General features: G+C 39.4%; 1 protein-coding gene across 2 annotated transcripts; it reads right to left on the bottom strand.

The window, feature by feature from the left end:
• Window positions 1-1,172: 1,172 nt before the first annotated feature.
• On the bottom strand, window positions 1,173-26,853 carry Mdh1b (malate dehydrogenase 1B). 2 transcript variants are annotated; one of them, XM_042679171.1, is made up of 12 exons: window positions 26,805-26,853; window positions 25,231-25,343; window positions 21,797-21,931; window positions 21,469-21,611; window positions 19,474-19,970; window positions 17,842-17,983; window positions 16,415-16,578; window positions 14,377-14,516; window positions 13,074-13,125; window positions 7,256-7,354; window positions 3,627-3,698; window positions 1,173-1,385 (listed from the first exon to the last, which is right to left on the bottom strand). In XM_042679171.1, exons 1-12 carry the CDS (start codon window positions 26,824-26,826, stop codon window positions 1,348-1,350), a joined length of 1,617 nt encoding a protein of 538 aa, XP_042535105.1. In that variant the 5' UTR covers window positions 26,827-26,853; the 3' UTR covers window positions 1,173-1,347. The 2 variants fall into 2 exon arrangements, with proteins under 2 accessions (XP_042535105.1, XP_042535107.1); XM_042679173.1 differs by lacking the exons at window positions 25,231-25,343; window positions 26,805-26,853 and adding an exon at window positions 22,541-22,589.
• Between the last annotated feature and the right edge of the window lie 71 nt (window positions 26,854-26,924).

Here is a 26,924-nt window from a genome sequence, read left to right as displayed (position 1 = left end):
AACTAAGGTTCTATTTGTCAAGAAAATGGGGACAAACCTGAAGGGAGAGCTCCTCACAGTGTCTGCTAAAGTTCCAGGATTTATAACCATGAAACTGATACTTTCGTGACTAGTGAGCCAATTATTTAGCCACATAAATGCCTTTACCTAGCATGCTCTAGTGTTTTCTATTGAATATCTCTCCCTTATGCCATGCCATGTCAGCCTTTACAATTTTGATTATTTATTTCTCATAAGTTCCCATTAAACTTATTTCCATGCCAGGCATGGGGGCACACGCCTGCAATCTGAAGCTACTCAGGTGACAGAACTAGAAGACTGTGGTCTGAGGGTACCAACCAGGTGAAAACACAAGGGTCCAGGGGTGGGACAGGAGAAGGGGTAGGACTGGGGTTCAAGCTTACCTCCTAAAACAGACAGCAAGCTTTCTTCACAGCAACATCAAATAGAGTGATGACTTTGGAAATAAGCAACAGTCAGTCATGGTTTTGAAATTATCCATTTCATTGTGATGGGCCGAAAGCAAGGCAAAAGCACCTGAAACTCTCTTGAATCTCAGCTAGCAATGGGTACCTTGAGAGCTATTAAGAAATACAGAGAAGGCAGAACTAGCTGCAGTTTTTAACAAGACTCCTGGGTTTTCAAAAGTTCCTAAGTGGCATTTGTTCAGGTCCTATTAAGTTTGAGAATGCACATTGGTTTGACTACTATGGCTTTAAGACTAATCTTTACTTAAACTATCCAATTTCAAGGTAAAAAAATACGCTTTCCCTTCAAATTTCAGTTTATTCAGACCCTATCTATGTCAAGAACTAGAGATCTATTCAGTTAAAACTAAATGTGTTACAGTGACAACTATGTGAAACTGAACAAATCCAAGGCAAACAATACAGGGCAGAGGAACTTGCCTAGCCCTGAAGACAAGGGCAGGTTTTAGTGGTCTTCTCTAGTTCACTACCAATAACTTGTCTCAGCCGACGTCTTGGGGTATTTGTGGAGTCATCTCATTGATTCTGGCTTAATCAGTTAAAGTCAAAGTCAAGGCCATATGAACTAATGTGGCCCAATGACAGATAGAAGGAAGTAGGTTTTCTTGGAAGGATATACAGGTGGACACAATGACTGACAACACTATCTTTAATACAATTTCAAAAGAAGAAATCAGCATCAAACCATTTCTGAGGAAATGCAATCATAAACATACATCACAGTGCTATAGAGAACATATATTGCGCTGTTATGCCTCGCATAATGCTACTTAAGACTAAACAAATCCTTCCAAATCATTCTTCCCTAAATACACACACAGGTCTTTATGACAGTTCCATATTAATATATTTGGTCCAATTAGAGCTGTTGGTATTCGTCAGTTTTGCCATCAGAGTCTGTAAAAGGAAGAAAATTAAAACAAGGTAACTATTTAAAAATACATTAGTAGGTTCTATTTTATTAGTATTCTTTTGTCCCTTTTCCTTCTGTCTACTGGACTCTTACATTCAGTCTGGCTCAATAGTTGGGGAGCATATTGTGAGGTAGATTCTATGGGGGAAATAAAACAATATTACTATCATTATGTATTTTCATCTGGAAAAACTAATTCTGGCTTCTTTCTTGACATTATGCTTTTTCAGTGCTCACTCTTTGTACTCTTTTGCTTCTCCTTCTGAGTGATGAATACAGCTATCAATTCAATGCACAAATTCTAGTGTCTTATAGTTAGGTCTATTCCAAAGTTATCAGATTGTTTGTACATTCTCAGAATGGAAGCTGCATTAGACCTTTTATTGGACATTTAAATAAAAATGTAGAGGCATGAGTGACTGTCCTAATTGGTCAGCCACAAAGCAATCTATAGTGGCCTTATTTTTATGAAATATTAGGACAACTCAGTTGAATACCTTGCTAATCTGGACTCACATATATTTTTGTGTGATATCTGGACTAGATTCCTACTGTTACAGTCTTGGTTATAGAAGTGGAAAGCTGAGTTCCCAGAGAGTGGACAAGCCAGGTTGAATACCTGCGGTATGCAGAGGAAGGTTTGAAGGGAATTTTAGTAGAAGGGAAGCTGATGTTTCTACTACCCAGTTCATTTATAGAAAAAGAAAACAAAAACATTATGTCTTCCATGTACCATTTATGAGTCCCTGAACTGATGAATTGGTTGAGGTAGTGGGATAACTCAGATCTCAAATTGCTGATCCATTGCAGAAGTAGAAACTTAAAAATAGTTTTAAATATTTAAAGCACATTGATTTCTCCAGATATTCTCATTTTCTCCTATCTTGTTCTTTCCACTCTGAAGTTTTTCTCAGTGTCTTGCTCTGTTAGGAACTGCAGTATATTAGGGCACATTTCTCATAGAGCTGCAGTCTAAGATATTGGCTGGTTCTTGGCCCCATGAAGGTAAACAGATGCCCAAACAATAGTAGAGCAATTTTTTTTTATCATCCCCCACCACCCATGGAGTTCTGGTGTTATAATGTAAATCACTGTGGAACTTGTCAGTGCTTGACTTTTTCTGTCTTCTCCCTTCCTTCCTTCCTTCCTTCCTTCCTTCCTTCCTTCCTTCCTTCCTTCCTTCCTTCCTTCCTTCCTTCCTTCCTTCCTTCCTTCCTTCCTTCCTTCCTTCCTTCCTTCCTTCCTTCCTTCCTTCCTTCCTTCCTTCCTTCCTTCCTTCCTTCCTTCCTTCCTTCCTTCCTTCCTTCCTCCGCTCTCTCTCTCTCCTTTTCATTACTACTTTTAAGTAGTTTTACAAAGGAGTTGCCATTAAACAAAGCAGCTTATAAATATAATGTGTCCTTTTAAAAATTTTATTTTAAAGATGCTGTACAGAGGGGTTACAGTTACATTTCTTGTCAAGCATTGCTACCCCTTCCTTTGTTTTTCTCCTACTATCCCTTCCCTCTATAGTGTGTCTTGATCAATGTCAACCCTTCACATTCTCACCCATCTGACAGTTTTCTTTTATTCAGAGAATCAGTTAAGAAGTGTGGGTGAATTGGAAACAGAGAAAATTATTATATTTACTTGTATTTTGTATAGGTAGACTTAGAAAATATTCAAAGCTCTACATGAATACCTTTAAGAATTTATTATATATTATTTATTTTATAGTATTTACTATATATAGTAACACATAATAGCATATGTAACAATATATAATAACATATATATGTATGTATATGTATGTATGAGAGAGGGAAAAGAAGGAATAAGGAGGAGGAGGAAGAGGAAGAAGAGGAGGAAGATTCCCCCTAAAGTTTAGTTTTCTCACCTGTCTTCTGAGGAGGATTTTGTCTTACTCTATTGGATATTTTGGGCTTTCTGAAGCCCTTTTCTACTTATGGAAAAGGAAGAGTTGGAAAGCATAAACACAAAGGGCCAGGGCTGAGAAGTAGTGTTTGGGGACAGTTTGAGTGAGTATGACATGGGACAATTTTTCAGTTGCTTATACAAAAAGGCGGGGCATTTTTATTCCCTTTCTAAAGTACTTACAGAAACATTTACTTTGACTGCTAGCTAAGTTCTTCTGATCACAGAATCAGCATTACCTCTAAAGCTGGACCACGTGCTCCATGACTGTAAGTACTACAGAGAGCTCCATTTGGGCTCTGTTGACTTACCATCTGATAAAATTTGTTCTTTTTCTTCGTCTGTGGGCATATCATAGTACAGGTTTTCTTTAGTATCTGAAACTAAAGTTGAAGAAAATGTGTTGGGTTAGAACATAACCAACAATCTGTGACATGTTCTAAGCCACGCTGGGTCTGTGTGCAGAGTTCCCAGCAAAGAACACATTCTCAGCACAGGCTTTAGTGCCCATATGAATCAACCAAAAAGCACAAGAAATAATTTTCTAATCTCTTCCTGTCAATCTTTAAAAAAATGTATTTTGCTTTGGACACATAGATTGATATGTTGAACTGAATCTCCTTTGCACAACTACTTAAAGATAATTTGAAAAAATATTTTCTATTTGCCTTTTTCTTTCTTTTCTATTCTCATTCTTTGGGTGGGGAACTAAAAATTGTATTCTCATCAGTTTTATGATAGCTCAATGGTAAAATGCTAGTGACTGGGGCTGGGAAGATGGCTCAGTGGTTGAGCGCTTGCCTTGCATGCCTGAGGCCCTGGGTTCAATTCCTCAGCACCACATAAGCAAAATGAAAAAAAAAAGCCGGAAGTGGCGCTGTGGCTCAAGTGGTAGAGCGCTAGCCTTGAGCTGAAGAGCTGAGGGACAGCGCCCAGGCCCAGAGTTCAGGCCCCACGACTGGACCCAAAAAAAAAATGCTAGTGACTAACTTTATCTATCTATCTATCTATCTATCTATCTATCTATCTATCTATCTATCTATCTATCTATCTATCTATCTATCTATCTGGTTAACTCATTAACCATACATACATACATACATACATACATACATACATACATACATACATATATATATATATATATATTGCTAATGCCTGCCTGCCCTTTTCTCCCCTTTCCCTTTTCCCTCCCCTTCCTTTCCTTTGTCCTTCCTCCCTCTTTATCTCCCTCCCTCCCCTTCCCCTTCCCCTTTTCCTCCTTCCTTCCCTCATCCTTTCCATTCTCTCCTCTGCCTTTGTCCCTCTCCTTCCTTCCTTCCTTCCTTCCTTCCTTCCTTCCTTCCTTCCTTCCTTCCTTCCTTCCCTTCTCTCCTCTTTCTCTTCTTTCTCTTCTCTCTCCCTCTCTCCCTGTCTCTATCTCTCCTTCTACCAGGGTTGGAACTCAGGACCTTGGACTTGCCCAGCTTTTGCTCTATCATTGTAGCCATGCCTCTGCCCCAGCCTTTTGCTAGTTCTTTTAGTGATGGAGGCTCATGCATTTTTTCTGCCTAGACTGGCTTCAAATTGTGATCCTTGGGATCTCAGTTTCCTGAGTAGCTAGGATTATAGGCATGAGCCACTAGTGCTTAGCCTTTATATTTGATTTTAAAGTTCATCTAACAAGCAGGAACCAATGCCACCAACTGAAACCAGTGCAACCAACCAAAACTACACTCGGCTCCTTTTCTGACATTTTCTGCTACTTAGATACCTAGAGACACAGAATAGTTGATTGAGCCTCTAGGGCCATCCTAGGGCCGGGACCTCTTTTGGACAGTGATCTGCGCCCAGTAACCGTCCTTTTTAGCGGTAATGACAGTTGTCTCAGTGCGAGCCTGGCCCCATCGACTTCCTGGTTTGTCCCATCATCCCACCGGCCATATTGCTCACCATCAGTCAAACGACACACTGCCCTTAGTTCTGCATCTCCCCCTGGAGCTCAGATCTTACTGTCTTCTGAAAGCAACTTCTAATATCCCAGACTTGTACTTCTGGAAATGCCTTGATTACCTCCTCTTCCATGTTCTTTTCCCTCTGTGGAAAGCCTTTCACCACCTTCTTCCACTTTGCCTTACCCTTGAACTTCCTTTACTCTGAATCACATAAGGGATCCCCGCTCATCTTTCTAGAATAAGGTCTCATGTCAGCTCTTCTGGAATGCCTTTCCTAACCTAGTCAGTCTATGGCAGAAGACTCCTAGATGCTCTCTTTGTATCCTGGACCTGTCTCCCTTCTTTTCCCCTTCTCTCCCTCTCTCCTTCCCTTTTCTTCCTTCCCTCTTTTCTCTCTTTCCTTCTTTTTACATGGTAAATATATTTTTTAATTTTAGATGAAGTTTTATTATATTTTCATGCATGTCTACAATATAATTTGATCATATTTGCCCCCACATTTCCTCTCCCCACTGACTGTCCACAAATGGTCTTCCAATTTTGTCTATGTCCTCTTACATCTAGATTCTGCACATATTTTCATGTGTAGTAATTGTCTTTTTAAGTCTAACTTATTTTGACTAACACAATCATCTCCAGTTTTACTTATTTCCTTGCAAACAACATAATTAATTTCTTTGTGGCAGAATCATACTTTATTGTGCATATATTATACACCTTTTCTTTATCCACTCATCTATTGGTAGACAACTAGGTGGATTCCATAATTTGGCTAGTGAAAATATTGTGGCAATAAACATGAATGCACAGTGAGTCACACTCCTGACTACACCCTGGGCCTCTTTCTATTATAGCACTTCCTTTTGGATAGAGTTTATGCCCTACTCCCACTCCAATTCACATATTGAAACTTCAACTCCAGAGTGATTCTATGTCACTTCAATGTTAGTCTGTTGGGAGGGGATCAGGTCATAAGGGTGGAGCCCTCATGAGTGGGATTATTTCCTCATAAAATAGGCTCATGGGAATTGTTTGTCCTTTCTCACTATGTGAGGACATTATGAGAAGAGGCCATCTATGAACAAGGAAACGGGCTTTGACAGCACACTGAACCTGCTAATGTCTTCATTTGGGACTCTCTAGCCCCTTGAACATGGAGAAATAATTTTCAGTTGTTTGTGAGTCATTTCGGTTATGGTATTCTGTTATGGCAGCTGAAACAAATTAAGATATCTCAATAGTATAATTTTTTTTCTTTGCTTTACTATTTCAAATGCTCAATTTTAAGAGTAGAATATCAAGAGTAGAAACCAGGCTTGGCTTAATTTTAAATGTCCCTAGCACTTAGCAAGTCTTCCTTCCTTCTTCTCTCTTTCCTTCTTTCCCTTTTGTCTTCCTCCTCTCTTCTTCCTCTCTCTCTCTCCCTTTTCTCCCTCTTCCTTCCTTCTCTTCCCCCCATCCCTTCTTTCCCCCCTCCCTCCTTTTTTTCTTCTTTCCACCCTCCTTCTTTGACTTGGCCAATACACATAACATGACATTTATCCTGTTAAAAATTTAAAGATATAATACAAGGTTGCCAACTATGTAAAAATTGTTCTATAGTAGATTTTTAGAATTTTTTCATCTGGAATGACTGAGCCAGTACAGTTTCTGAACAAAGAAATGCCTGTTTGTTTATCTTTAGCCAACCTTAATTCACAAGTCATTTCCAAAATTCAGATTAAATTTTCCTCTTCATGTCTTAAAAGGACCTTTCCTGTGAGTTTTTAGAGTATCAATTATGTGCTTTGACTTGGCATTCTATGTCTTGGCATTTCACAGTCTCTTGGCTCCTTTCTTTTCAACAATTTATGTTGCTTTCACTTCCTTTTTTGCCCCCCTGTATCTCGTACAGCAACCAAGAGACTGAGGACTTGCAGTGTCTATCAGGCAATTTTATCCAAATATTTAAAATTTTGTGTTAGCTTTTATACAAAATAAAGGCAGTTTTTTTCACTTGCGCGTACTTTGACGTGTAAGCGGGTTTTGTATTTCTACTTGTACTTCCTGTTTTTCATCTTGGGCGGAAAGGGACAAGTCTTCATACTTCTTGATTAATTGAGATTCTAAAAGCCAGAAAACCAAGTATTAGATTGGTTAAAATGATTAAGCAAATCTCATACAAAAATCATTTCATTAACCTTAAGCAGAGCTCTCCAAATTGTAAGAAGGTGCAATGCTCTGATTATTTTTGATGATGTGAGTTTAGAATCCCAGGGACAGTGTTTTTCTTTGGAGCAAGGTCTAAAGGTAATACAGTGTAATAAACATGCAGAAGAATGACAGGTAATTATCTTTCACGAAACTCTCCATAATGTAATAGACCCTTGGTAACCCTGGGTATTTGGTTCCAAAGAGACCAGTGTTAGGAAAGTACTTCAGATGCCTAAGGTTCAGAGTTCAGTGTTGTACACTATGGGTGCCTGATTCATTTTTCCACAGTGCTGCCCAACTAAAATAAAAATAAAACATAAAAATGCCCAAATAAAAATTTGCCTCTTTTCAACAAATCTGAAATGTTCACTCTATCAATTAGATCAAGCACATTCACATTTACCTTGCTTTATGGATGCTGCTTGCATTTAGGGAGGCATATTTTCATTTAAGGGCCGGGAAACCCATAGCAGGTCACACAATGATTTAAACAAGGCTAACACTATAATATGGGACTGGCCAGCTTCTCTCCATCCACAGTGCATGCAAGAACTTACAAATTTTGTTCTGAATTTTCTTTTAAAGTTTCAAAACTTAATTTGGGGGGCATTTTTTGGGCCAAAACCACATGCAATAAATCTGCAAGTAAAACAAGCTTCTGATACCAGTATAGATGGTGAATTTAGGACTAGCTACTAGTGTTGAAGTCAAAGTTAGGAAGACAGTTTTGATGTGCATTTCAGTGAAAGGATTTCGCAGCTCTAGTCTTCCCAATGTAAGAAGCCACCTGGAGAGGCTTTAAATTCTGGAATAAGAGAGTCTGCTTTAAAACCAAGGGCAAATAATAGAAGAGATGACGCTGATCAAGGTGCTTTGTATATATAAATAGACATGCTAAGTAGAACCTTCTCCTTCTACAGTTGTTTGAAGGTGGTAATAGTAGTAGTAGTAGTAGTAGTAGTAGTAGTAGCAGTAGTAATATACAATTGCCTGTTGGACGTCTATATAATTATCTGTGCCTGTAGTTTCCAACTTCATTCTGCATTTGGATTGCATTTGGTTTGACCCAATCTGGATGATGTGGTATCAGCCAGAACATTCTCTAAGTTCCTGAACCCATGCTCTGTCCACACATTTTCCTTAAGTTCTCTCTGCTCTTCCTTTGTAATTTGACCTTACTAAATCTCTGGTCTGAAGCAATGCCCCTCAATTATTTACTGCTAGTGTTTTATTTCCACAAGTGTTTTAGACAGATTTTGCAGCACAGAGATGGGCAGGGACGTTCAGTATCACTCTTTTATTTTATTTCTATTTACTTTTGCTTCTTAACACATTACGGATGGCCAAGGTGTATGACCTCATCTGTGTTCTTGCAGTTACCACCATCATCTGCCTTGGAGCCCTCCCTCTCCAAATATTAAGTAAAAGAATAGAACAAGACTCATTTCCCATACTTATATCCAATGGTGCTGATGAAAATCATCTCAGTATCTTTTTAAAACATTTGGAAATATTTTGATATTCCAAATAAAATCAGCATGGGGAACTTCAGAATTTCATTGTCATCACAGGGTAGTGCTATTTTTATTCTAATTTTGTAGTGTGGTGGTACACATTATTATTTTGGTACTCCTTCATCCTGCAGCAGAGCATGTTTACAGGGAATCCTACAACCCTATGTTGGGGTCACTACAATCATTGACTTCTACTGAATTGCCAGGTTGGAAAAAAAAAAAATAGATGTGCTTTTTCCAGGTCACTTTCTCTTCTCCTTTCCCCTTATCAAATATTTAACTTTCTTCTCCTTCCTTATAGCCCTAGCCTTTCCCTTGGCCTCTGACTCTCAGTAGCTGGTTCTGCTGCTTATTGTTTTGTTCTGACTTCTCCCCTCCTATATATTCACCCACACCTGGGACCATCTCCTCATTCCCTCTAGCCTGAGCAGGAGAGATGCTTCCAGTTTGAAGCGGATCCTGTAATCAAGGCCTGGGGTTCTGTTGCTCTTTGGAGGACCCTCTTTTGACTCCCATCTATTTTTACTCTCCCTCATGTTAATGGTGGTTAAACATTAACCATCCACATATCTATGCATTTACATTTTTTGATATTTAATTGTGTACATGGAACCAAATCTAAATGGTACAAATGACCAATGAAGAAGCCATCCATCCCTAGCCACCAGGACCTCTTCTAAGAGGTACCAGTTGATGACTTTTTGTCCTTAGGGCTATCTCAGCTCCTAAACTAAGAGACATGTGTCCATCACCATGTAGATACTTCGAGTTAAAGGACTCCTGAAAGTCTGTTCCTTCCCCTCTATTCCTTACCTTAACCACATCTTTCCAGTCATTTTCATGACTCACGAAACATAATAAGTGATAAGGCCAGTAGAGGTAACCAGCTGCTCATGAATTTTCCCAAGAGTGGAGATTAATAGTGTAAATTACATACTTCCACCATTGGTGGAAATTCTGCCTCATGAAATATTACCACCATATATTTCAAAGGCAAAAACATTGAGTACATTCTTGATGGCTTGGAGTTCTCTCTCATCCTTTTTCTCAGGTTGGTCATGTTCTGCAAATTGTATCTCTTTCAAATCTAGCTGCTTCTCTCTCTACATCTCCTTGGCCACTGCTTAGCTAAGGCTATCATCATAATTATTCCTGCTGCTTGTATCTCTTCCTTCAATCCATTTTTTTTGGAATACAGAATGATCATTCTAAATGTAAGAATATGCTCTGATTCCTCTCCTGCCTAAAATTAGTTCAAATAAGGCTTATTAAGGAGATAGGGAGGTAACTCTAAGCCTTCTCATCTCAAGCCTTTCCCCAGATATAATGGGTAGGCACTTTCAAAGTTCATTCTTATTTCTCTTGTCTTTTTATATGCTGATACCTTTCAAAAGAACAACCCTCCCATTTATCACCCAGCTTGCTTGAACCATCTTTCTTCTCACAATTTACCTTGGGTGTCACCTTCTTCCATGATATCAAAATCATCATGGGGCTTCTGATTGAAGCACCTAAGCTCCACTGAAAGTCTGTGGCTTCCAAATCTAGGGTTCTTCTTTTCTACTCTGGTCTCATGCCTCCTTCCACCAATCTATAAGTTTTTCTCTTGTCAAAGTCATAAATGACCATTATGTCATTCATTGGTTTGATGCATGACATACATACAATGACTTCTGAGTATCATTCATACTTTGAGATATTTTATTTGGCTTATTCAGAGCATCTGAAAGTATAGACTAGCTCTAGTACTTAAAACACTCTGCCTTTAGATATCCCACAAAATCAGATTTTCATTCTCTCTCTCTCTCTCTCTCTTTCTCTCTCTCTCACTCCTCTGTCAGCTAACCCAGTGCTACTTAATCACTAGTTAGGATAATCTCATGGCTTTGTGTTATGTATGAGGCAACAGATCCCAATTCGACAGCTTACTCCAGCTTGTTCTGAGCACTGAGAAATATGCAGTTCTCTATCTGATAGTTCCACTGCAGATACCCCAAAGGTATTTCAGAATTAGAAAGTAAGAAGCCAAAGTCATCTTGCCTTTACTTTACACATGCATGTGTACAATACCACCCATGGTCTCTCTTTTTCTCTCTCATATTCTCATTCATTTCTCTTTTTGAGTGTGTATGCCATTTTTTCTATCAGTAAATGTACTTAATTTCTATCAGTAATTGAACTAGAAGAAGCCTGAGTGTCTTGGAATTCCCAGAGCCACCCTATCATCAAGTCTCTTATATGTCTCCTCAGTTTCTTGGCTGTAATTAGCCCTTACTCTCATGTCATTATGCTACCTCCTAATTCCAGTCTTTTTGCAAACAGCCTTGCCTTATTCCAGTATGTTTTTCAAACTAATCATACTTCTGGTCAGACTTCTGGGCCCATCTTATCTCTCTCACATGTTTTTCTGTCCTGACCAGATCATTTTCCATCTAGTAATTTCCAATTGCTCTCACATTTCCATGTCAAGGCTTTGACTCTTAGCTCCATCTTCTTAGGCTTATGCCATGTGAGTTGTTTTTCCTTTTTTTTGAAGTTTTTCCAAATAAGCTGACGTAGGCTTTCTTGCCTCACGTTCTTCACTTCTTTCCCCAGGCCTATATTCTCACAGCATAGCACCCTACAGTATGCATCCTCCAGAGACACCACCAAGCAATCATTTGTATAACGTGTGGTCCTTTGGTGGTCTGCAGATACCCAAAGAGAGATCAGAGCTATCTTACTCACCACTTGTGGTTTGAATGCAAAATGTTGCATGGTTGATTACAAGCTGGTGGTACTATTTGGGGAGCTTCTGGAAACTTTAAGTCATAGGGTCTAGGTTGGAGGAAGTGGGTCACTGAAGGCTGTGTGGCCTTTGGAGGTTAGGTGTGGCCCTTATCCCTTTTTCTCTCTCTGCTTCTTGGCACCCATGATGGCTCCAGCCATCATAATGTTCAGATGTAGTGTGTGGAGTCACCCACCATGAACTGAAGTATGATAAAAATAAATTCTTCTTCCTTTAAGTTGTTTTGCCAGGTTATGGTCACAGCTATAGAAAAGTAACTAATGCCTATGTATTTTCAGTTTCTAGCACTTATTGTTAGAGTTCCCTCTTTTAAATGGAAATTACCTCAAGGCGAAGGAAGGACAAAAAGATGATAGCTCTTCCTTATGAATTTATGATGAAAGAAAATGTCAATGAAAAAGAATAACATATTGACATTTATTCTGCAGTAAATATGGTGTTGTAGGTTAAAACAGATCACCAAAAATATTCTGCAGTCCTAACCTCTGTTTTCTGTGCTTGTGAACTTATTTGGAAATAGGGTCTTAGCACATATAATCAATTTAACATGGGTCATGTTGGGTGGTTGTGGAGGCCCTAAGTGTGTCCTTGTGAGGCAAGAGGAAGAAACTTGGAAATACACACATACACACACACACACACACACACAGGCAATGGATATGTTGAGGGAGACAGAGATTGGAATGATGTAGCTACAGCCAAAAAATGCCTATCACTATTACCAGAAGCAAAGAAGAATTCTTCCCCAGAGCATTCAGAGGGAATCCAGCTCTACTGACATCTTAATTTAGGCCTTCTATTCTCTTGACCTAGAAGCAAATAGCTTATTGCTGTTTTATTCTGCCTAGTTCATGGTAATTTATATAGTAGCTCTAGAAAAGTAAAGGGTAGTCCTATACCAAATTTTGGTAGGTGTTTCAGGATGTGATCTCTTGAACATTCTTACCATATTTCATTTCAAAAGATTCTGAAGGCTGGGAAGGTGGCTCAGTGGTAGAGCGCTTGCCTTGCAATGCCTGAGGCGTGGTTCAATTCCTCAGCACCACATAAGCAAAAAGAAAAAAAAAACCAGAAGTGGCGCTGTGGCTCAAGTGGTAGAGTGCTAGCCTTGAGCTGAAGAGCTGAGGGACAGCGCCCAGGCCCAGAGTTCAGGCCCCACGACTGGACCCCCCCCCCCCCAAAAAAAAAAAGATTCTGAATTTGGAAGTTTGTTTTTGTCAATACTTTAGTTAAAATGATGAATATGGATTTGAGTATCTATATGAATAGTGATTCATTTATAACAACTCTTCATAGTGGCCCAATAAAGACAATATCTAAAGATATTACCTGATTTGTAAGGCTGAAAAATTGTGTTGTGTCCAAGTGCAACAAGTTTCTCCTGTTGAAAAATTTTATAATCAGATCATTAAATGACAATAATCACTAACTTAGTTACCCCATAATAGAACAGTGCTTCAATTCTTGATTTTAAATAATGACAAATATTTTAATATGCCATAAATTACAATCCCAATGAACAATGTTCTTCTTGTTTCATTACATTTTTATTGCTTCATTAATTTTAGGAATAAGTTACAATGTTCATCAAAGAAATAGGTCTATAGTTCTCTTTCTTTGATGAGTCATTGCCTGTTTTTGGGATTAGGGTTATGATGGCTAGACTCCACATAGAGCTCCCCTATGACTCAGCAATCCCACTTTTGGGCATTTACCTGAATGATCACAAACAAGATCATATTAAAGCTACCAGCACAACTATGTTTATTGCAGCATTATTTATCACAGCTAAGATATGGAACCAACCCAGATGCCCCTCAGTAGATGAATGGATCAAGAAAATGGAATGCTATACCTCCATCAGAAAGAATGACATTGCCCCATTTGTTAGGAAATGGAAAGACTTGGACAAAATTATATTAAGTGAAGTAAGCCAGGCCCAAAGAAACATAGGTCCCATGGTTTCCCTTATTTGCAATAACTAGTATATGTCTGAGTCAAGCAGAAATGGTTAGGTGATGTTAGGTGAAATGAACCCCAAGATAAGGACTCAAATGTTTTTTCTTTCTTGCGATTGTTTCTAACATATTTATAAGATTATTTCTTTGTTGCTTTGTATGTCCCTCCCTCACAGTATAACCCCTGTTTTCACTGTATTTGATGTTGGTATAATTTGTGGGGGAGAAGAGAAAAAAAGCAAGTTGTTTAAATAGAGATACAGGTGGACCCATTGCAGTAACAATGAGATGTACAAGATGTTATGTTTACAGCTTTGGTGGGTGGGGGGGGGGGGCGGTGATGGGAAGGGATGGGAAGGGGAAACAAAGGAGGAGCTACAATGCTTGATAAGAAATGTACTCATTACCTTGCTCATGTAATTGTAACCTCTCTGTACATATTTTCACAATTAAAAATAAGCATCTCAAAAATAGTTACAAATTAAACAAACGTAGAAAACCAATGCATAGATTCAGTTTAAGATTATATTAAAACAAAGGAGGAGGCTACAATGCTTGATAAGAAATGTACTCGTTATATTGCCCATGTAATTGTAACCCCTCTGTACAGTATTTTCACAATAAAAAAAAAGATTATATTAAAGCCAGTTCCCTTGAATGTGCTCTGACATTACCTGAAACAGATCTCTTGTCAAGCTCTTCATTATTTTTCCACTTAGGTCAATGTCCTCAAGATCAGTAAGAACTATCCAAGTCCCATTCTCAAATTTCACAGGCATAGAAAAGACAATCCCTTCAGGAATACCAAACTGGCCTGTAGTGAGGCACACAAGAAAAACAAAATGAACACACTGAGAAAAATACACTCTCTCTTTTGAAAATTATAGAAAAGGACACACATAGCACACAAGTTTGTGCATGTGTGTGAGTGTGTGTGCGCGTGCGTGCATGGGCACACCAGTCAGTACTGGGGCTTGAACTCAAGGCCTGGACGTTCTTCCTTAGCTCTTTTACTCAAAGCTGGTGCTCTATCCTTGAACCACAGCTCCACTTTCTGTTTTATTCGCTGGTTATTTAGAGATAAGATTCTCATAGACTTTTCTGCCCAGACTGGCTTTGAACTGCAATCTTCAGCCACATGAGTAGCTAGGATTACAGCCACTTGGTCCTGGCAATATTACACAACACAATTTGTGTGTGTGTGTGTGTGTGTGTATGGGCGTGCATGTGCACGTTCACGCCAGTCCTGGAGCTTGAACTCAGGGCCTCGGTACTGTCCCTGAGCCTCTTTTGCTCACGGGTAGCACTCGACCACTTGAACAATAGTGCCATATCTAGCTCTTTTTTTGAGTAGTTGATTGGATATAAGAATCTCATGGACTTTACTGTCTGGGATGGCATTGTACTGCAATCCTCAGATCTCAGCCTCCTGGGTAGCTATGATTCAGGTGTGAGCATAGTCACTCAGCATAGTCACAATTTTTAGTGGCAATGATGGAAGTAAGTTTTAGGTACTCATCTTTAGGGTAGACCAAAGCAGTCACTTGAAAAGTACTAACTGAGCACTTGTCCAAGTTTTAATACCCAGGAGTTAACACAGTTAATACCAAGTTGCATACCCAGGCGTTAACACAATCTTTCCTTTCCAAACTTTGTCTGTCTTCCTTGTATCTGTTTCCCATAGCTTCCCATGACTCTCTCTGTAGCCCACAAGCCTAAGTCATTCGTCCAAACAGTTTTCCACTTTTGCAGCTCATATGGCAGCCATTTTGCCTGGACGTGCAGGACTGGCAATGGAAAGAAAGCAAGTGAGAAAGTTGATTATCTCCTTGCAGCTTCAAATTCCCCACTTGGGTATGCTGGGAGTAAAAGGACTAACACTAGTTATTAGTTCCTGAGTACCCTTCAGGCCAAATTATCTTCCCCTTTTTGGTACCTCAATTGAATAAGAAAACTTTTCTTACCATTTCAGATACGAAAAATGCTGTTACTGGGGCAAAAATACTGAGGGAGGCAAGGAACTCCCCCAAAATACAAGGGAGTCAAGGAACCAGCCTTTTCCCTAGAGGGCCTCCTAAGTCTTCTGTTCATTCTGTATGTGTTTTATCTGTGAATAACTAAACTTATGGGCAAAGAATGTGTGAAGGTTATCTAAGGTTCTGCTTTTAGAGAGACAAACATCATTTGTCTCCCTCCTCCTAGTATTGCATTCTTTATTTTTGATGAAATTCCTCAAGAAAGTAATTGAATTTTCTTTCTACAAATATAGAGTTTTGAATACCCATTTCTTGACAAACATGACAAACTGACTTGAATTCACACTGTAGCAATGTGAAACTGAACTTCAATTTTACAAAATTCACTGCGTGTCCTATAAAAAAGCTGTTTCCTAAAGGTGTAGACAGGTGATCCAGACAAAGCTGCTGTCTTGAGAAGCTAGACAGACCCATAACAAGGACATCTACAAGTATAAAGCTAAGAAGGCAACTATAATGTGCTCTCTGAAAGTTGGCAAAGCACCATGTTACTTTAGAAGAGAGATGGACAGTGATTCTGATCTGAGGGATTTGGGACAATGTCCTTGAGTTTTACCAAGGTTCCAGGGAATAACAGAATGAATTGATGCTGAATAAGACTGCTTATAGACCATAAGGAGACATGGACAGGAGGTTTTTTTTTTAAATTAACAAGACATGAAAAGTTTAGATTTACCTTCACTCAATACTCCTAAGGACACAATCTCCCCAGGTGGTGAACCATGGTACCAGTATTTCAAAGTAGTAGTGATGCTATGTGCAGCCAAAATGCCTCCAAAGTGTTTTCCTGTGTCTGTCAGGTTTTTAAGAGTCGTCACAAATTCTTTTTGTAGCCAGTCACTGGAAGAAAAAAGACACAATTTTGTTAAGAGAGAAGAATGGAAATGAAAAGGGAAATTTCTTGTGCTGTTGGAAGTTAGTACAAGTAATGATGTCCATAATCAAAATGGAAATATGACTTCATAGTATCCTTAAGCAATCGATGGGGAGATATTAAAGAAAGGAACCCCCAAATTTCAAACTAAATATGCTACACAGAAAAGTAGCCAAATACTTTGGGAACAATTACTTTCATTACAAAGAATTTATTCTATGAAGATATCTTCTTGGAACTAGTTGGTGTTCTTCATTTAAAATCAAATAACTTTTTTTTTTTATAAAACACTGAATTAGTCACACTGAGATTTAAAGAACTAATCATGGTTTTATGGTCTGAAGTCTAAATTAAGAAACAGTCCAGCTGAACTAGTGCAAGTATTAAGGACTACCTTGCTGTGGGTTAGCCTACGAGATAGATCCATCCAATACTGGCCCTGAGTTTGCTAGCTGCAGCAGGGTGAACCTGAAACTCCTCATTCTTGGGCCTGGATGAGGGTCCTATGGCTGAAGGAGGAAGGGAAGTGAGCAACAATGCAAAGGAAATGCCAAGAGTGGGAAAGTTCTATAGTTTAGAGAAGAAAATACATTAAATATGCTCCTGCAGGTTTCTCTTCTGCTGCATCCTGGTGTGTTTACCAGAATTAACTGGATGAATCCATTTCATCTTTCCAACAATCCTGTGTGGGTCATGCTATATTATCATTTTCATACTGCTGATGGAAAATCTGTGACAGAGAGTTTATATAATGTCTCTAAAACAACAAGAGGCTACGTGAGAATTCCATCCCAAATAGCTTGCTCCTTAGTACAGTGAGCCATGCACCTCTAGTTGGGCGCTTCAGAGAAACATAGCACCCCACTTTGCCTGGTCAGCTTATCACCTTAATTCTTCTTTTTGGAACTTTTGCAACTGGGCTACATACCTGGCTTTAGAGTTTAAATTCCTTTATGTATGCTTGTATTGATAGAATACACAAACTGCCTTAAAAATACTCTGAAATATCAAAACTTATCATTTTAACATAAGAGAAATTGGGGTTGTAAATCCACTAGTTACTACTTGTAGAATTGTTTGTTTGTTTGATAATACCACAAACAAGAACAAAAGTATCCAGTACAAGTAATTTATGTATAAAGATTTGCAAGATGATTACAAAGATTCTAACGACGATTCTGCATTTATATAACTTTTGTTAGTGTATGTCACTCAGAAATATACTATACCTGTCAAAAATCAAGCTTAAAACAGGGCGAGAATAATTAGGAGGTCCCCAAATGGCACTATCATATCCATAAACCCTTGCCTTCCTCAGATCAACATAGTTATTCCCACTGATGTTGCCCCAAATGATCACATCTTTGATGACTGTAAAAAAGAAAAGTAGAAATAAAAATAGATTACAGAACATTTTTATAATTAAAATAAAATTACCTGAAGCCTATTTTTTGTATTGTTTGTTTATTTCTATTTGGTACAAAATAAATTGAAGTTTATGCTCCTTAAAATCGTGTGAATGAGCCGGGCACCGGTTGTTCATGCCTGTAATCCTAGCTACTCTGGAGGCTGAGATCTGAGGATTGTGGTTCAAAGCCAGCCTGGTAAGGCAAGTTTACAAGACTGTTATCCCAATTAAAACTACCCAAAAAAGGGCTGGGAAGGTGGCTCAGTGGTAGAGCGCTTGCCTTGCATGCTCGAGGCCCTGGTTTCGATTCCTCAGCACCACATAAGCAAAAAGAAAAAATCCGGAAGTGGCGCTGTGGCTCAAGTGGTAGAGCGCTAGCCTTGAGCTGAAGAGCTGAGGGACAGCGCCCAGGCCCAGAGTTCAGGCCCCACGATCCGACCCCCCCAAAAAAAGAAAAAAAAACTACCAAAAAGGCCACTAGGAGTAGGACACTACAGACATGTATGCAAGAGTACCATAACTTAGGCTTCCTAGGGCTTCTTTGTAAAGTAGCTTTTAACACAGTTGAAGCTGGCTCTGATGTTAAGGATCACTGAAGTCCCTTACTGCCCAGATTTGGAGCATGCTAAGGTCACATTTCACAACTGTTTTCTTAATTTTGTTTGAGAGAATCCTTCACCTCTTTTCATTCTCAGTGGTGCTGTGTACCTGCCCTATCAATCATGACAGAGTTAAAATGTGTCACATGTGATCTATTTTCTGATCCACTCTCATTATCCCATGATTCTGATGTCTCCTGCTTCAATGTTTTAGGAGCAGAAACTGGTCACATATCATAAATTTATCAGTAAGTTTAACATCTTTGCAAAGGATCCCATGCACCAAGACCTTTTTTATTATCTCACTGAACCTCCTCAATTCTAGGAGGAAGACATTTAAGGACACACAGATGGGAAATGGAGCAAAACTGATTTAATATATCCTTATTCTCTTTCTCTCTCTCTGGGTGGTGGGATTGGGTTTTACACTGGGACTTGAACTTGATAGGCAAGTGCTCTACCATAAACCTAACTGAATTCTAATTTTTAAAATAATCCTGATAAATTGATTAATATTATGGCAAAAATATTATTACTAGGTTTATATTATCACTTACTAATATAGACCCTACTACATCAAAAAGTTTTTGGAGGCAGTTACTTGGGAGGCAGAGGTAGGAGGATCTCTGCCTGAAGTCAGCCTGGGTAAAAGCAGGAGACCCTATCTGAAAAACTAAAGTAGAAGACAGTGCTTCTAATCACATTGTTTATTGGTCAGTTAATGTTTATAATGATAGACAAAATCAGTTGTAAAAGCAGGCACAAAAAATGTGCAGTGTACAGTAGTATCCCTCAAGAAGGCTGCTTGGAATCATGTTTGGGAAATGCAAACAGAATACCAGCAGTCCACTCACGTGAGGCAGTTGTTTTCAACTTTCTGGCCACTGTGGCTCTGGCTTGGCCTTCCACACCCATGGCTACAGCAATAATGTTGTGTGCGATACGTGGGGCATATTGCATAAGCAAAATTGCCTTCAGGTTCACAAAGCTTTTTCCTCCCACGATGACCTTGACAGACTCATGGGCATTTTTCTCTATCTGGTATGCGTAGAGGCGACACAGTGACACCTTGCTCCTCAGGCAGTCCTCCAGGCTGGTCACCTCCTTGTCAGTGCTTTCATCCAGGATGATGATGACTTGAGCCTGGCGGAAAGCCTCTTCTATCTTGGTGCAGTAGGCGATTCTGAGGAGGAGCTGAGATGCCATGTCCTGCATCTCCATCACTATGATTTTGAGATAATGTTCCACCTTCTGCTGGTCAAATAGAGTTAGGCTGATTTCTGTGTTCTTGCCAAACACTTCACCGCTGGTCAGTATGGGGATTAGGCTGTAGCTAACAGGGGTGGTTGCACTGATGAAAATGCAAAGTTGAGTGGCAAGCAGTTAGATAAACACTTAGGTAGGTGTTTGTTCTTAATAGCTACTTTTATGTGTACATGAATAGCATGTTTTAATATGTTAAATAAGAATTCACACAGCTAGGGCCAGTGGTTCATGCCTGTAATCTTAGCTACTCAGGGAGGCTGAGAGCTGAGGATCCAGTTAAAATCCAGCCTAGTCAGACAAATTCCTGAGATGTTTAGCAAAAAGTTAGAAGTGAAGGTATGGTTTTGACAGCCAGCCCTGAGCCAAAAGCTGAGCAGGAGGGCAAGGTGCTGAATTAAGTCCCCAGTAAGGTACCAAGGTAGGGGGCGAAGGCATTCACAGATATTTTAAAGTGTAGCTGACCAGCAATAACAAAATACTCTTGCTGCTGACCCCTGCATTGGACATCTGAAAGCAATTTCAAACTAAAAAATGCACTGTATATTATTTTCAAATAAAGTAGAAATCCCTATGTGCAGAGAGCAAGATTTCATCACATCCTTCTAATTACAGGTCTACATTTCCTCTTGAAAAGGATATAGGTTTCATTTGTGAAAGCTCTCCTTTACACCCTTATGTACCAAGCAATAACAGTTTTTAGAATAGACTATCTTTTCCAAATATTCACAAACAAAAGCCTTTACAGACAGGGTTAGCATGTACACAGATTGTGGATGATATATTTGCAACCTCATGCAGGAATTAACTTTTCTATTTCTGTGATAAAATCAACAGTAGGGGATTGGGAAACCTAGCAGATAGTTTCTGAGATCACTATGGGCTTGGGAAGATGCACAGTGGGAATTTCCATAGCTTTTTTTTAATCCTTTGAATATATGGTATTTACAAAATCTGACAAAAGAGTTATGGTGTTTACTATATAATCATCCATTCTTCTCTGAATTTGTAATGCTTCAAAGTAACCAAAAGTTTATAAAAACAAGCATACAATTTAGAAAATACACACATAGCCAGGAAAGTGTAAAAGGCAGAGTAAGGGAATGGGGAATGGAAGGGGGAAGAGGGAAAGAAAGACAAAGAATGAGTGCAGAGACAGGAGAGAAAGTAATCATGGTTGTACATGGTCCAGTCTGGGAGAACCAAGGGGCAAACCTACAGGCAGAAAAAAGCAGGATCGGATGAGGGGTGTGGGGTTAGCGTGAGTAAACACATGGAGAAGATGCAAAGGAAACTTGTAAGAGGAGCCAGAGGGCAATGGTCAAAGGAGGCAAGGAACAATGAACAATGACAGAATTTAACAAAACTTCCACACAATAAATATGCTTACAGATTGTGTGTGTGTAAAACTCATACATGGAGTTACATAAGAAGATGCACACATGCACGCATGCGCACACATATATGTATATCTGAAACTTGATAACCCTTCTTCAACCATGGATGGAATTAATCTCATCTCATTGTTCTTTCAAAAAAATCAACAGCTAATCTAAAAAAAAGGTCCTAGAATCTGACTCTCGCACCTGGTGATCCAGACCTGCAAGGGGCTGATAAGATCTTTCAAGGCTTCTTTCTCCAGTTCTTTTTCTATATGTGTTTCCAGATTCTCTTGGGCTATTACCATCATCATCTGAGTTGTCATGCTAGAGGTGACACCATAATACAGCTAAATATTTGGGAAGCAAAAGTCAGTCTTAGAAAAGAGATTATTACTCAACAATGGCTATCAATGAATTTTTTTTTTTGCTTAAATAGGCTGGAAAGAGAAATGAGAGAATGTCTCAGAAAGCAAGACATTTGAAATATTAAAGGAAGAGAATAATTTTTAAAACAGATAAGTCAGTTACATACCTGAGCATACTCCAGGAACTCGTTATATCCACCCAGGAGTAGACCCTTTCCTCCACGATCAATCATCTCTCTCCAGATGATTGGGGATCTTTTGTGATTCCATCTGTTCTTTTCACACACTCCTTTCAGCCACTTCTATCAAATGACACCCCAAGAAAAGACATATATTAAATCTGCCTGAGAATTCAATACTCTAGAATTTAACACTAAGATATCAGCTTGTTTTAATGGCACTATGTATATAAAATGCAATTTAGGTGTCTTTAAACAGGAAAAATGTGAACATAGAAAATGGATGGTTTCAGTAGCAAATTACTAAATAAGAAAGGATCGTCTTCAGATTTATCAACCTAATAATGGTGCTCTTTCTGCTGAGGAGAAGATCTAAGATGTGTTTAACTTAAGAGAGACCAGATGCTTTTATTGGATTGATTTTTTTAAAGGCTGTTTTTTTCCTTATACATGAAATATTTCCAGTTTAGGGCCACATAAAGATACTGCCTTTCAGATTTGTGGACGTGGTTTATGTACTTCAGACTGAATTAATGAGCTAAAAAGCCATTTGTGGATTTCTGATTATACTTATCAGAATAGAATTTAAATTATTAATATCTGGTTTGGGGATATCAGACATTCCAGTGATAAGATCTGAGGAGAGGCGAGGAGCAGCATTCTTATCTGTGAAGAATAAAGCAGCAGTATTAAAGCCCATGTAATTATTAGAGGTATCCCTAATGAGGCTACCTTCCAATTTCGGCCTTGGGAATAAATTTCTCTTGCTGATATTGAAGATTTCTCTACCTAGATCCAAGCTGAAAGCAAACAACATGAGAATTCATCATGAACTCCCTAGTCATGGCTCAACCAAATGACATGCTGGGCCTAAGCAGTAAGTTCTATCTCAAAAGACCATCAGCACCAAGCAGACTATATTGATGTCTCTGCAGCAGCTGAGAAACATGACTGGAGTGTTGTGTCAAGAGTGGAACATAAAATTGGACAAGGGAGAATTTACCATGTGAATTCCTCTTTTGAAATTCAGGAGTGCACAAGCTGGCAGGGACTTCACAAGACAGTGATAACCTGTTGCTAGATTGTCTCTTGGAAGCTTGGTGAAAGTGATGACTCAAGTTAAACACAACTAAAACACTAGTACTGCCCTGGAAGATAGTGGAAGAAGGGATTCAATCGGCTAGTTGATTTAGTACCGTGGCTACTTCCCAGTGAATTGTGTTCTCTGAAAGGGCACTGCGTTCATCGAGTTATATGTAACGTACCAGAGAGAAGTGCCCTAGTGGCATGGAGAAGCCCAGTGTGTTTGTTCCTGATAAACTCTGGGAGTTTAACTCATCCAGTAGATGAGTTAACACTAGATAGTTACAGGCAGAATGGTCTCAAAAAAGAGGTAGAGGTTATGCAAGCGGTGCAAAGGGAAAGGCCGCCATGCTCTAATGCTTACCTAGTTACTGTTGCTGCTGAGTGGGTCACTGTGCCAGCAACAGAAAACAATAAGGGCCTCAGTAATGGTGTTATCATTTGAAGATACCAGTCAGCCTCTTTGAGATGATTATAGTAGACTCCTAGCCTGCAGAGCGCAATGATTTATCTAGATTTGAATCAACGTATGTTCTGGGTAAAGAACTATCTTCCTGCTCATAGATCTTTGGCATGGATCATAGATCTTAGCACCCTTTGGCTAAGCACTTACAAACTGTCTAGTATACCAACACTAAATCCTACATAACACAATTTCAAACCAAAAGATACCTTTTATAGCAAAAAAGGTGCTGCATGCGTAATGGAGCCTATAACCAGATCGCCTGCTCCTATTGTACCACCTAGCCTGATAGAGGGGCAGAAGGGCCACAAAAGACATGTATTAGCTTTAAGATGTATCCTGTGCAAGGATGGACATCTCCTTCAGGCTGTATCTCTCCTCTCTCTCTCCCCCCCCCCCTCTCTCTCTCACACACACACACACACACACACACACACATCCATGTAGTGTTTTTCCCTAATAATATATAGAATAATTGGATTCAGAGACTAAGAATTAAAATTAAGAGGGACACTTAACATCACTCCCAGTGACTCATGGAAGGAATTTGTACTCCTAAATCCAAAAGGGGGAGTGGCTATATTAGGGACAAAGGAAAAGTCCCACTAAATTTTAGGCTCTGGCTTCCATTATTCACACAGGGAGCTGTTATGACAAGAGACCCAGAAGGTAGGGACAGGAGTTGACATTCTGAAAAGGGTAATTGGCTCTGTTGTACAGTGGCAGGTCCGTAGTGTAGGTGCTGAAGAACAGTTATCGTCTGGAATAATGGAAAGTGTGACCCTGATTAAGACACACTGTACTCATAAAGTTGACAGGTTGAATTCAAACTCCTTTGTATAACTATTTTAAAAAATTAAAATTAAAAGAAAAAACCCAACATCTGTCTTATCTATCAGGTGTCCTTAATATTGCTCTGCTCACATTTGACACAAAAATGGACAAACATAGCAGTGAAATCCTCAAGAGTGACTAGGGCTCAGAGCCTTCAAGGACACAGACTAGGGGAATCTACAGTGGATAGAACAGAAAAAAAGTACTGAGTGCCAATTTGACCTTGAAACTACATGCCTTGGGGCATGTGAAATTTCCCAAGGGAAAGATGCCATTTGGAATTCAGATGAGCTGTTACTAGGTAGTGAGAACTTATATTGTACATGTGGACCCACAGGTACAACAGATGTACTGGATGCTGTCATGTGTAGTCTATGTCCCCTCTTAATAACCAAGGCACCTATGCCCTTTTCTACCAGCTGTATTGGAAGCTGATGGCAAACCGCCATCTCTCTCCATGAATGACCTCAGCAGAAGGGTTTTCTCTTGTCTAAGGTTAAATCATTTCCCCTGGAAAAGCCAACATCTGGTGACTGGTTGATACAGGAGTGAAAAAACCTTGCCTCAACTTGGGGGTATCTCTCAAAAGTCATACCAATGAGTGCCCTGTAGGATCCTTGCAGGCTGCATTGTAGTTCACCTACCCCCTTTACCCAATACCCTTACAGGGTCCTCTTTCCTTCTCAGGTTGTCATTGTCAAGAGCACTGTTCAGAAAAGCTATTTCTTCAAAATTTCCATTTTGAAGCTGTTTCTGTTGCAACACAGTCATAAAGATGACTATTTCAAATTAACAAGTCCTCCTATCACTAGAAATCCTTATGAAGGCTGACGAAAGGTTAATGAGTGAATTCTTGTGGAATCACCAAACTTATTCCACTTATTGGAAATAAAATAAGGTCTTGAGACTAGACTACTTTTACTAGTCGTGAAATATCATTCATACAAGAACATTCATTATTAAAAGGCAATATGATACACCAATTTTATCAAAAGAGAGCAAACTTTATGTGTGAGTTTAAGAAACTGTAAACGTTTCTTACCTCCCAAACATCAGGATGTTGTGTGATTTTAAATATCCGAAAATCCGGAAGATTCTTTTGTAAATAATCTGCCAGAAGTTCTGCTTTAGCATAAAATGGACAATCTGCTTTACCTAAGAAAGTTCAAATGAGCCATGTTTTCTTTCAACACAGAAATTATCATCTAGGTATAACAACTTGTCATGCAATTCTGAAGTTTTCCATGGTTAGAATTTTATAACATAACATTATGGCAGAAATAGACATAACACAAATTTCCAATTATTATGTTGATAAAAATGCACAGGAGATCAGAATAATACAATATGGAAACAATCGAATTTGTATTTTACTTGAGTATTGTAGCTGCATTGTGGAGAGAAAGATTGGATTCCAAGAGATTAGGCAGGTATTTATAGAGATCTACTTTAGTGTGGACATGGAAATGGAGAGAAGTATTTTGGAGAGGTATTAGGGACGGAATCTATAGAATGGAATGTCTCATTGAGTGGAAGGGGGAAGATGATAAAAATTATTTTATTTATATTTTTTTGAGTTTTATTTTATTTTATTGTGAAAATACTGTACAGAGGGGTTACAATTACATGGGCAAGATAATGAGTACATTTCTTATCAAGCATTGTAGCCTCCTCCTTTGTTTACCCTTCCCATCCCTTCCCATCCTCCTCCTGTCCCCCCAATCCTCCCCGCCCTTCCTCCCCCCCCCCCCCCCCCCCCCCCCCGCACCAAAGTTGTAAACTTCGTTTTCGACATAACGACTTGTACATCTCATTGTTGCATTGGGTCCACCTGTATCCCTATTTAAACGATTTGTTTTTACCCTTCCCCTCCACAAATTATACCGACATCAAATACAGTGAAAGCAGGGGTTATACTGTGGGGGAGGGACATACATAGCAACAAAGAAATAATCTTATAAATGTGTTAGAAACAATAGCATGAAAGAAAAAAAACATTTGAATACATATCTTAGGGTTCATTTCCCTAACATCACCTTATCTGACCTTTTCTGCTTGACTCAGACATATACTAGATATTGCAAATAAGGGAAACCATGAGACCTATGTTTCTTTGGGCCTGGCTTACTTCACTTAATATAATTTGATAAAAATTATTTTAAAGCAGCCCAGTGCTGGTGGCTCACGCCTGTAATCCTAACTACTCCGGAGGCTGAGATCTGAGGATCGTAGTTTGAAGTCAGCCCGGTAGAAAAGTCCGTGAGACTCTTACGGCCAATAAACCACGCAGAAAAAGCCACAAGTGGCTTTGTAACTCAAGGGGTAGAGCGCTAGCCGTGAGCACAGAGAGGCTCAGGGACTGAGCTCAGTCCCTCCTGAGTCCAAGCCCCAGGACCGGCAAAAATGGAAAAGAAAAGAGAAAAAAGAAAAGAAAAAAAGTAGTACTTGACACTCTGTCATTCGTGTCTTTGAATAAATGCACAAGAAAATCTAGAGGTCTGGGGTTGCTAGAACAGAAGCCATTTAAACGGTCACTGACAAGCGTCCTGGGGAAGTGAGCTGTCGGTGGTATTATGCTTGTGCTGTGTCCAGTGGGCAGACTCGAGGATCACTCACCAGCGATCACGAACTTAGCCATTGTCCGGGGAGACCCAGATCCGCGTCGGCGTCGCGGTTTCCTAGCAACCACGCAGCCAAGCGCAGCGCAGGCGCACTCTGAAGCTAGCGGCGCTTCGC

The sequence above is a fragment of the Dipodomys spectabilis genome, unplaced genomic scaffold (assembly GCF_019054845.1).
Source record: "Dipodomys spectabilis isolate Male_0828 unplaced genomic scaffold, ASM1905484v1 ptg000051l, whole genome shotgun sequence".
Lineage (NCBI taxonomy): Eukaryota > Metazoa > Chordata > Mammalia > Rodentia > Heteromyidae > Dipodomys > Dipodomys spectabilis.
Note: the sequence above shows the minus strand (reverse complement) of the source record. Positions and strands in the feature narration are given on the sequence as shown.

Bases quoted from the DNA above. Each gene is read 5' to 3' on its own strand.
- Mdh1b (XM_042679171.1), bottom strand. From the start codon at position 26,826: ATGGCTAAGTTCGTGATCGCTG. The intron at 25,344-26,804 runs GTGAGTGATCCT...GAACTTTCTTAG, and splicing joins GGCTAAGTTCGTGATCGCTG to GTAAAGCAGATTGTCCATTT. The intron at 7,355-13,073 runs GTAATATCTTTA...TCTGGCTTTTAG, and splicing joins TTTTCAGCCTTACAAATCAG to AATCTCAATTAATCAAGAAG.